At 42.8% G+C, this 11,039-nt stretch overlaps 1 protein-coding gene across 1 annotated transcript; it reads right to left on the bottom strand.

Annotated features, from left to right (window-relative positions):
• Positions 1 to 9,492: 9,492 nt before the first annotated feature.
• On the bottom strand, positions 9,493 to 10,801 carry LOC125138002 (platelet factor 4). The gene is made up of 3 exons (XM_047799212.1): positions 10,565 to 10,801; positions 10,113 to 10,278; positions 9,493 to 9,964 (listed from the first exon to the last, which is right to left on the bottom strand). Exons 1-3 carry the CDS (start codon positions 10,662 to 10,664, stop codon positions 9,862 to 9,864), a joined length of 369 nt encoding a protein of 122 aa, XP_047655168.1. The 5' UTR covers positions 10,665 to 10,801; the 3' UTR covers positions 9,493 to 9,861.
• Positions 10,802 to 11,039: the final 238 nt, after the last annotated feature.

Here is an 11,039-nt window from a genome sequence, read left to right as displayed (position 1 = left end):
ATTTTTAAAAATGTTTTTTATAAATTTCTCTTTATAGTCTTAAAATTGTTTGCTGAACTTTCTGAAAGTGGGACTCACTAAATAAATCCCATCATGATCACATAGTGTAATGAGAAGAAATACAGGATTGCCAACACTGCAAAAGAATAAGGAAATTAGAGAAGTTTTCTTAGAAATAATCACATAAGAAATTTGGTAAGTAGATGAAAACATCATCATGACTTTATGGTGTTATGGAAACAAAATTTAGGAAGTTGAAAAATGAGTGCATAAACCGCAAAAGAGCACAAATAGCAAAAAGATACAAATTTCAACTCAAAAATTATGAATCATCATCAACACTGATTGAGCATTAATGTCCACAGTATTTTCCAATGTTCATTATTTCCCAGTTTGGAGGCCAGAAATATTTCTTGTTTATATTTTTCCTTTCCAGGCTCTGTCCATCCACGCAGGTAATCTTGGAGGCAGAGAATTCTGAATGATATTTATTTCAAAGGGGTGGCTCTGCTAGTGTATGACTGAGCTCGTTCATTGATTGACATTTCTGAAGTGGTTGACGGCAGTAAAGAAATATGAGACCCAAGTAGGTATGGTGGGAGCTATGGTGGAAGTGGAGAAGGTATGGTTTTGCTGTGTGAATTTTACACATGTGTATGCTATGCCTCAAATGTGAATTATCTACAATCAAATAATGTTTAATGAGCACATATTATAGTCTCGGTGTGTGATTGAAGGGTTAGATGGACAGATCCAGGGAACCCTCAGCAGATTCCTTAATAATTGCAGATACGATTCTAAAAACCACAATAAGGAATACAAATCACTGACCAGGCAAATGCCTCATTTGTGTTGCAAGTCTGTGGAGGATTTGGTGAAACCGCTGGGCTAAGTGAGGTCAGGAGTTGGGAAGAGTCTTTAATGTTTAACCAACTTGCTGATGGCAAGATGACTTATCCAGCACCCAGCTGCACCCTTGCATCACAGTATTAACTGTGTTAGTATTTCCCTCCATGTAGTTAATATCTGATAAAGATTTCTGTAGCACCAAATCTGTCAGACATTTTTCTGCAAATAGGAATAAAGAGAGATTAATAGGCACAACCCTTATTTCCTGCTCTGAAGATAGAAAACAGATACACAAATAATTGTTAGCACAAGTTCATGTGCCTGAGGCACAGTAAGGCCAAACAAAAGCAAATGTCTTTGTTTGGGAGAGAGAAAGGTTTATTACAGGGTCATGCAAGGAGACTGGCGGCTCAGGCCCACCAGATATCCCCAACTCCCCAAACCAAAATTGTAAAGCGGTTTGAAAAGCCAGGTGAAGGAAGAGGTTTGCAGGGTAAGCCTCAGCTCCTGCACAGTTCTCTGATTGGCTGATGGTAATAGCGCAGGGTCACAGGGTTAAAGCTACCAATCCTTAGGCTCCAGGAGGGCCTGAATGCCTGGCGGTCATCAAGTAGTTAACATCTTTCTTTTGGTTTGGGGGCAGGGATTACATTTGTAAACAACTCAGGAAATGGGCAGTAGGTACTGTTATCTAAGTGCTTCAGAGAGGAGCTAAAGCTGGAGGGATGGGGTAGGGGCTTGTCCCAGGAAGGTGCCTTAGGGTCCTGCTTGGTTACTTAACCATGGTGCAGTCCAATTGTTATTCTAATGCAGACATGCACATAAATTGCTTTACTCGTTTTCTGCCCCACCTCCCCAACAGATCCTAACCTCATCTCTAGGGTTACCTGAAAAGGAAAACTGTTTCTTCTAGCTCATGAGTAAGAACTGATTGTTTCCACTCTGTTCAACAACTATTTGCTTTCAAGTGTTGCTCCCTCTCACCACAACACAGGCTACTACTAGCATAATCCCCATGTTCTGTCTGCCACACAAAAAATAAATATTTGACAAAGTTACATCCAAAGTTTATTTCTTGGAGTTCCCATCGTAGCTCAATGGTTAATGAATCCGACTAGGAACCATGAGGTTGTGGGTTCGATCCCTACCCTTGCTCAGTGGGTTAAGGATCCGGCGTTGCCCTGAGCTGTGGTGTAGGTTGCAGACGCAGCTTGGATCCTGTGTTGCTGTGGCTTTAGCAGAGGCCAGTGGCTACAGCTCTGATTAGACCCCCTAGCCTGGGAAACTCCACATGCCATGCCGCAGGAGTGGCCCTAGAAATGGCAAAAAGACCAAAAAAAACCCAAAAAACAAACAAACAAACAAAAAAACCAAAGTTTATTTCCTGTGCTTGTTTTCTTTTATACATAGACAGTTAAGCCAGGCTCCTGCTCCCTAGCTGTCCTATGGATTTTATAATCTTATAGATGTGTCATTTGATAAACATTGTGGTTTTGTTACTTGATTTTCTTTTCGTGGTTGCCATGAGGGGAAAATACAGTTTGCCTCTGCCATATTAAACTGTTTTTCTTAACAAGTTATCTGCACCCAGGCTTTGGGTTGTGGTTTTCTGCAGGGGAAGTTATAGTTTATCGGCCATGTTCTTCATAGGTTGTTTTCTAACTCAAGGATTGGGGCCAGCCACTGTTTGGAAATGATACGTGCTCTGGGGGTAAAACTTCAGAGAAAGGGAAGAAAAGTAACTTTTACTTATTAGGTTCCAATTCTGACTCAGACCCATGCTGGGTCCTGTTGTTACAGGCTTCAAGTGGCCTTCAAGGAGATTAAACCCAAAGCCTCTGGCCAGGTCTCATTGTAATGCCCCTTCCCCCACCTCAGAATGTCACCACTCCTCACCCCATTTCTATATAACCCATCCCCCATGCCCATGGTTTTACCCTGCCCCAAACCAATCAGAAGATCAAATATGCCCCGTACAGAGATCAAACAACACTCAGCCCTTACAGAGCAGGTGTAGGGGCTGGGCCAGGAGTAATTGGGTCTCCACTCAGGCCCACAGAGTGGGAATATAAAAACAACTGTAAAATGAGTTGGGCCCTCTTTTAACCTGTATTCACATGAGCGCTCTCTCTCTCTGAAAATTTGCTTCAACAAATCTGTAAAACTCCAGACCACCTGCACCTCCAAATCTTTGTTGCGTGTGGGCAAGGATTGAGAAACAACACAAAGAGACTTGACACTCTAAACGATCCTCTGTTACCAGCCCTGACACTATTAGAAGTGAGGTTTACTCCTCCCTAGAGCCTTGTGCGGTCGGTACTACTTACCATGTTTGGCAAAAGAGAAAACTATGGAGACTCAAGATCACACAGAATCAAAAGACATAGCCCAGATGGTCTTGTTCAGAAATCTGTTGGGCTAAAGCCAGTAACTGAAACTGACAGTATTATTGGCCTGAACCTAGTCAGAACCCAGATTGGGACTGGAACCCATGGTTTTAAATTAGAATCACTCACCCTGTGTCTGGACTCACTGAGGTTCAGGTTCTTCATGTCTCTGGGCAGAAGGAATTCAGCGAGAGCCAAAGTGATAGGCAAGAAACAGATTTATTAGGATAGGATGCTTGTGAGAGATGCAAGTGGGCAGGTGTGGAAGCCCTATCCCAAGGATCTGGTGGGCTACAGTTTTATCATCCAAGGGGAGTGGGGTTTGGAAAAGACTGCTTCTTCCTTTCTGGGAGTAGCAGCTCCTCCTTGGTATCTGGGAAGGTGTGTATTCAAATCTGCAGAAGGGTGGTCCTCAAACTCCTGCCCTTGGTCTGAATCTGAATGCAGGCCTGATGGCTTTTTTGAGCAATTTATTAACTTACAGTGATCTCCCAAATCCCCTAGATTTCCCTCTCTATCTATGATCCTATACTGGGACTTCTACAACTACCTGTGTTTACTCTCATAACTACAGGGATAAGGAAGAGCCAAAAAAAAGAAGATATAGGCATAAAACCGCTAATTAAATCCATTAAAGGTCTTTGCTTCTTTCCCAGGCCCTCTTAGAATGCAGTATACTTTTTGCCCTCAATTCAGTTCACTTTAGACTCCGAACTCAGGGACACAGGGCTGAAGGAGAATGGGCAGTGAATATAAGTAGGAGCACCTAGCTGTTAAGGACATAGAATACAGACAATCCAGATAATGTCATCCTTGGTGTTACATCTTCCCCTCAAAAGCTGCTCCTTGTGGCATTCCCAAAGACTCCAACCCCAGGTCAGGCCTGGAGATTGACATTGAAGGTGAACCATGAGCAAGAAGATTTAACTGTCCTGCAGGTCCTGAGCATCCTGCCCCTACTGACCTAGCAAGTTTGTTGGGAAGCACTAATTAGGGTGTGAATTCCAACATGAGATGTTAAAATTTGATTTTTTTTTTGTCTTTTTTGCCTTTTCTAGGGCCACTCCCGTGGCATATGGAGGTTCCCAGGCTAGGGGTCTAATCAGAGCTACAACTGCCGGCCTATGCCAGAGCCACAGCAACAAGAGATCCTAGCCATGTCTGTGACCTACCCACAGCTCACGGCAACACCGGATCCTTAACCCACTGAGCAAGGCCAGGGATCAAACCCACAACCTCATGGTTCCCAGTCAGATTCATTAACCACTGAGCCACGACAGGAACTTCTAAAATTTTATTCTTTTCTCAAAGAAGCAAACAATGTTCTTAAACTATAAGTAAAGATACATCACTAGGTTATGATACAAGTCACTGTATAGGCTTGTGGCCCACATTTTTTTAAAGTGGATAAAATAGGACAAGATAGCATGGAATGGGAGTTCCCGTTGTGGCTCAGTGGTTAACAAATCCGACTAGGAACCATGAGGTTGTGGGTTCCATCCCTGGCCTCACTCAGTGGGTTAAGGATCTGGCATTGCCGTGAGCTGTGGTGTATGTTGCAGATGTGGCTCAGATCCCACTTTGCTGTAGCTCTGGCATAGGCTGGCAACTACAGCTCTGATTAGACTCCTAGCCTGGGAACCTCCATATGCCACATGTGCAGCCCTAGAAAAGACCAAAAAAAAAAAAAAAAAAAAAGGATGAAATAGAGCAGGACCCTGTAGGGTCCTCTTGGGTATGAATCTTTTCCCTGTCCCTCCTTTCTTGTTTGCAGAAAATAGGTTTCATTCGGTCTCCTTGAACTTCCCTGAGTTCCAAAGGGCAGATTCAAACAGTTGCTTATCAGGGAAGGGAAGAAATGCAGAACCAAAGGAGGGGCAGCCAACAAACCACAGTACAGCCTTGGGGCTGGGTCCTGGTTCCTCCTCAAGGAATATACATAACAAAAAACCTTTGATTTTCACAGAAAACAAGGCGCCCCCCCCTCCACCCAGGCAGAAGATAGTAGTTTCAGGGGAGTCCAAAATTCCTGGAACACAGCCCTGTTACCTCATCACCAACCAATCAGAAGACAGTCTGCACCCAGTGGAAGATAACGAAAACTCTGACTCCCTCCCCAAAAGATGCTTCCTTTAAAAAGGTTCCTGGAAGAGCAAAATCTTTAGTGTTGGTTTTTTGGACATAAGTCCACCTTCTCCTCAGATGGCAGGGCTCCTGAAACAAGCAACTTTTCCTCTTCCAACTAACACTTTCCTCTCGACTATCGGCTTTTGAATGGTGAGAAGTTGAACCTGAGTTTAGTAACAAGAATAGAAAATAAAATAGCTAAACATAGTGTGCAAAGCAAGTATTTCATTGTCACCTTGTTTTAGGCAAGTGTCTATAGATGGTTATAGAAACACACACCCAGTGCTTACTTGCGTACACAGTATCTATAAATTGATAAGTGCATGCTAGATCACATGGGTTTGATATTATTTCTCTGGCCAAATAAAAACATATTTTATTACCCCAAATTGAGCAAGGAATGCTCCCTGACTAGTTTCAATGCAATGAAGTAATAAATCTATTCCTTTTATGATTGTGTATAATGCTAACTTTTTATTGAAAATTAGCAGTTCACCTTCTAGCTATCTCAAGTGACTAATATTTTGAAAAGGAAAAGAACATTTTGAGTAGTGAAATTACAGTTTTTTAAAGTTTCCTCCTTATTCCCTCTGTATTTCTGTTCTCTATAGAGAGCATGCATTCATTGCCTTTTATGAGAAAACATATAACCAATTAAATTTTCAGTGTCCTATGCATTGAAGAAGAAGCTGTTTTTAGTACAAAGACCTTAAAAGGGGAGAAAAAAGCAAAATTAGAAAAATGCAGAATATTCAAGAGCAAAATAGTCTTTGATGGTTTTGTGTTGTTGATAGGGTCCATGACTATGCAGTAAGTGCCCAGTATGTGGACATTTTCTGCTGATTACTTCTAGCCAGAAAAAAAGAGGAAAGAAGAAAAAAAAATTCAAGTATATTAGGTCTTTATCTCTCCATGATTATTTGACCAGCAGGCAGCTACAGTAAACCATTTTCTGATTTAGACTTCCTGGCAGGAAAACCCTCTCCCAATGTCATTGCTGATAAAGGCGGCTGCTTGAAAGTATTCTCAGGCTAGTAAGCCAAGATCATTCTGAAGGGAGGATTTACAAGGCATCAGCATTGGATGACTTTGAAAAATTTTTTTGGTTCTCTGGCCCTTTGAGTCACAGCTATGAATAATTGAATCCAACAAAGTATGTTGGTTGAGCCAGGCAGTAAAAGAAAAATAAGCAAGACAGTATTGTAACACACATTTGCAATATATTCTCTCCCAAAGTTCATTTGGTTGGACAAATTCTTATTGCTATTGCAACCATTTTTTTGGTTACTTATCACCAAGAATGACTCTGTCAAATGCCTTACTCAACACTCCAAGCCAACTGTAATTGTGAATTAAGAGGAATATTGAGAGCAATAATAATAATTATTGTTAATTTTTAAGCACAGACTATGTATGAGGAAGTATAACAATGTTTTGCATATGTCATTTACTTAGTCCTCACGGGAATCTGTGAAGTAGACCCTCATCCCCATTTCACAGATGAGGAAACTAAGGCACAGAGGGGACATGTGTGTAGCACATCCTTGAGTGCCATGCTAAGGATTTTGGACCTTGAAGATAATTTGGGTGATGGTGTACAAGCAGGCTGAAAGTGAAAAATACCAAATGGGCACAAACTAGTTGGGAGACCATCATAAACTCCCAGTGGACACACCATTCTGCAGAATGATAAACATGCTGAGGACTTAATGGTCTGTGTCTTCTGCTTACTTGTCATCTTGTGGCAGTTTCATTCTTCTCCTTGTCCCTTGGCAAATTCCTACACCACCTCCAGGAGCTGGCTTATGGGTCAGTTCCTCTCTGAAAAACTAACATACCCCAGCAACCGAAAGGCAGCAGAGCATGAGAGCAAGAGCAGGGGTTTGGAGGTCAGACAGATGGGCTTAGCCTCTAATAGACCAGCCTTGAGAGACTCCTTCACCTTTCTGAGATTGTTACTGCAACTTTACAATGGGACTAATATTACCTCACATGCAAAGTAGGTGTGGAAATTTAGATGATACTCTAGCTTTTCGTTAAGTCTCTATAAATAGCATCTATTTAAGAAGTGTATTATCTCAAAGCCTCCTTCCTCCCCCTCCTCCCTCCCCAAGGAGACTGAATTGAACACTCCCCATTGTCCCTTAGAATATAATCCTACCTCTATGCAAACACTGCCACTTCAGTATGAAATGACATTAGCCCATGGGTAAGGGTCTGTGGTTTTCTCCTGCCTTAACTAGATTCTGCCTCTTTGCCCACTAGGTAGACTGAATAAAGACTTCTGTGCCCTTATCCTTGGAATCTTGTGAAAATTTTGCCTTGTCTGGCAAAAGAGACTTCACAAATGTGTTAAGGATCTTGAGATAGAAAGATTATTTTGGATTATCCATGTGGCCCACAGAGTCATAATAGGGTCCTTTTAAGAGACAGACACGGTATAAAAAGGAAAGGGTCAGAGGTACAACAATGAAAACAGAGGTGGGAGTGACATATTTGAAGATGGAGGAAGGGGCCAGGAATTGAGGAATGCAGGTGGCCCCTAGAAACTGAGAAAGACAAGGAAATGGAGACTCCAGAGGGAATACAGCTGTGAAGACAGTTTGAGATTAGCCTGTAAGCCCCAATTTGGACTCCTGACTTCAGAACTGCAAGATAATAATTTGTGCTATTGAAGCCATTGAGTTTAGGTACTTTGTTACAGAAGCAATAGGTAACAAACACATCCATCTTTCAACACCACTCTTTCTTCCCAAAATAGTGTAGTGTCTTCTTAAAGCATAAATTAAAATACAACCTATACTCTTCTCATTTCCACAGATGTTTAACACACAATCTCAGTGTCTCCAATATTGAGATTCACAGAACAGTGATAAACTGCAAATACATTTTTACCAAATCTGAGAATACTGAGGGAAAAAAAATCTAGCAAAGACATTGTCCTTCTTAGAGCAAAACTCATGGTATATAAATGGAACGTAATAAGAACCAATTCTGTAGGCTTGCCAAATATGGGATTTATTGCAGGCAGTATCATGAGTCTAAGAACCACTTTTTTTTAAATTATTTTATTGGACTATAGTTGACTTACAATGTTGTATTAGTTTCAGGTGTACAGCAAAGTGAATCAGTCATACATATTAACATATTCATTCTTTGTTCCCATATATTGTTTTCATTTTTATTTTATTTTATTAATTTATTTTTGGCCAGGCCCAGGGCATGCAGAAATCCTGGAGCTAGGGATGGAACCCCCACCACAGCAGCAACCTGAGCCATGGCAGTGACAATGCTAGATCCTTAACCCGCTGAGACACCAGGGAACTCCCAAGAACTGTTTTAAAAATTTCACTTTTGTGACATGTCAACGTTATCAAAGGAACAATAAAGGGTAAAATATTTTAATGCAACGTTCTGGAAAGTGTCAATATATTTCCATTAAGTAGTAGAGAATTCTAGTTTCATTTTGATTAATTTTCTTTCTTTTTTTTTGTCTTTTTTGTTGTTGTTGTTGTTGTTGCTATTTCTTGGGCCGCTCCCGCGGCATATGGAGGTTCCCAGGCTAGGGGTTGAATCGGAGCTGTAGCCACAGGCCTACGCCAGAGCCACAGCAACGGGGGATCCGAGCCGCGTCTGCAACCTACACCACAGCTCACGGCAACGCCGGATCGTTAACCCACTGAGCAAGGCCAGGGATTGAACCCACAACCTCATGGTTCCTAGTCGGATTCGTTAACCACTGCACCATGACGGGAACTCCTGATTAATTTTCTATACTGGGATAAAGTATACATCTTAAGGATATAAAAGCAGAGTCTAATTTATTTAATTTTTTTAAAAAAGCAGCCCAGAGGGTATTCCCTGTCGTGGATCAATGGTGAAGAAACTGACTAGTATCCATGAGGACACAGGTTCAATTCCTGGTCCCACCCAGTGTGTTAAGGATATACTGTTGCCATGAACTGTGGTGTAGTTTCCAGTTGCAGCTCAGACCCTTTGTTGCTGTGGCTGTGGGGTAGGCCGGCAGCTACAGCTCCAATTTGACCCCTAGCCTGGGAACTTCCATATGCCTCCCTTGTGGCCCTAAAAAGGAAAAAAAAAAAAAAAAAAAAAAGGCAGCATAGAAAGCTTAAGTGTGATGAATATTTATTGGCAAAGCTAATCATAACATTAATATGTAAATAAGTAGTTATTAGGAAATGCAATCATGCAATATGTGTCAGCAAAAGTATAACAAAGTAAAACCAGTCTTTGTTAAACCGAAATTTTTTTCAAAATTATTTTTGCTTAAAATTCTGGAGATGTTTCCTTCTATGAAACTGTAACGCGTCACCTTCATTTCTTTGCTCTATTAAGAAATATTGGCTATACCACGACTTGATTTCTTTTATTTATGTAGATAAAAAGGGATAATAAAAACATCAGATTTATTCAAGTTTAGATTGAAACTTCTAAAAAAAAAGAAAAAAGAAACACATTGTATAGAAAAAGTACTGATTTAGGCAGTTAGCAGTTGACTCTTCAAAAGTTTCTTGATTATTTTCTTGTACAGGAGGTTCTGTGGATCCAGGCAAATTTTATGCCCTTTCTTCAGCGTGGCTCTGCCAGGGAAAGAAGAGAGGCGCCTTTCAGTCCTTGGATTTGAAAGTGGGATGAGGCGGAGGCCAGGGGTAGGAGGTGGAGGATGGAGGCGGGTAGGGGAAGGGGAGAGGAGATGATGGGGTGGAATCTTCGTGTACAACGACTTACATCAGCTGCGGGCTGGGACAGTGAGGTCCGGCCCCGATCACCTCCAGGCTGGAGATATGCTTGGGGCTGACTCCGGAGATGGTCTTTACACACACGCAGCGCAGGTTCGCGTCTCCACCTTCAGGGTCTGCCGGGGGTGGGACGCGGGTGCCAGGGAGGGACCACTCTGAATAGCAAACGATACCTTAGCGCTCTTCTCGCTGCATTTGACCTTCATTTCCTCATTCACAGACAAACCCTCACTTAGAAGGAATATTATTGACCAGGTGATAAAGCGCATGGGGCAGCGCTTGGCACAGAGCCCGCACACTTAGCAAATGCTCCTTGCTAGCAAACCGTAGCTGGGCTCCCTCCCAGGCGGCTGCAGAGGCCGCCCTGGCCCTGCAGTTTTCTGGAACTTCCCCCCACCCCGCCCCGCCCCAGACCTCTCCCCTCCCTGCTTTGGCTCTCACCTTGCGCCAGGGCGATGCCTGGCAGGAGCATCAGCCCTAGGAGCAGCAGCCCGGGGCTGAGCCAGGGACTGGAGGCGCGGGTGTTCCCTGCCAGGCTCATGTCGCTGGGATGCGGGCAGAAGCCAGGAGCCAAGAGGCAGTTGGGGATGGCGCTCCGCAGATCACTGACTCTGGACACTCTCCAAGCCCATTTTATCCCCACGGTCCATCCATGTCGTCGGAAGCCTGGGATGGAGGATGGGGAACTGCGGTACGGAAGCTGAGACACTTGTGCAAAGAGTTGGGCTCTGGACAGACAAGATTAGAGGGGGAAAAAAAAGCCCCAAATCAGCAAGCCCTCTTGCTGGGAGCTGGTAGCAGGATCCAACCCCCACCTGGAATTCATACACAGGCACATTTGTGCAGTTAGAAACAGTTCTTGATCCTTATAAAACGTATGTGTACTTTGTTATGTGCAATAATAAATAGAGGTCTC

Source organism: Phacochoerus africanus, chromosome 10 (assembly GCF_016906955.1).
Source record: "Phacochoerus africanus isolate WHEZ1 chromosome 10, ROS_Pafr_v1, whole genome shotgun sequence".
Taxonomy (NCBI): Eukaryota; Metazoa; Chordata; class Mammalia; order Artiodactyla; family Suidae; genus Phacochoerus; species Phacochoerus africanus.
The sequence above is the reverse complement of the archived record's forward strand: the minus strand, read 5'-3'. Positions and strand labels throughout refer to the sequence as shown.

Bases quoted from the DNA above. Each gene is read 5' to 3' on its own strand.
- LOC125138002 (XM_047799212.1), bottom strand. From the start codon at position 10,664: ATGAGCCTGGCAGGGAACACCCGCGCCTCCAGTCCCTGGCTCAGCCCC. The intron at 10,279-10,564 runs GTGAGAGCCAAA...TTTGCTATTCAG, and splicing joins AGGCATCGCCCTGGCGCAAG to AGTGGTCCCTCCCTGGCACC. The intron at 9,965-10,112 runs GTAAGTCGTTGT...TTTCCCTGGCAG, and splicing joins TGTCCCAGCCCGCAGCTGAT to AGCCACGCTGAAGAAAGGGC.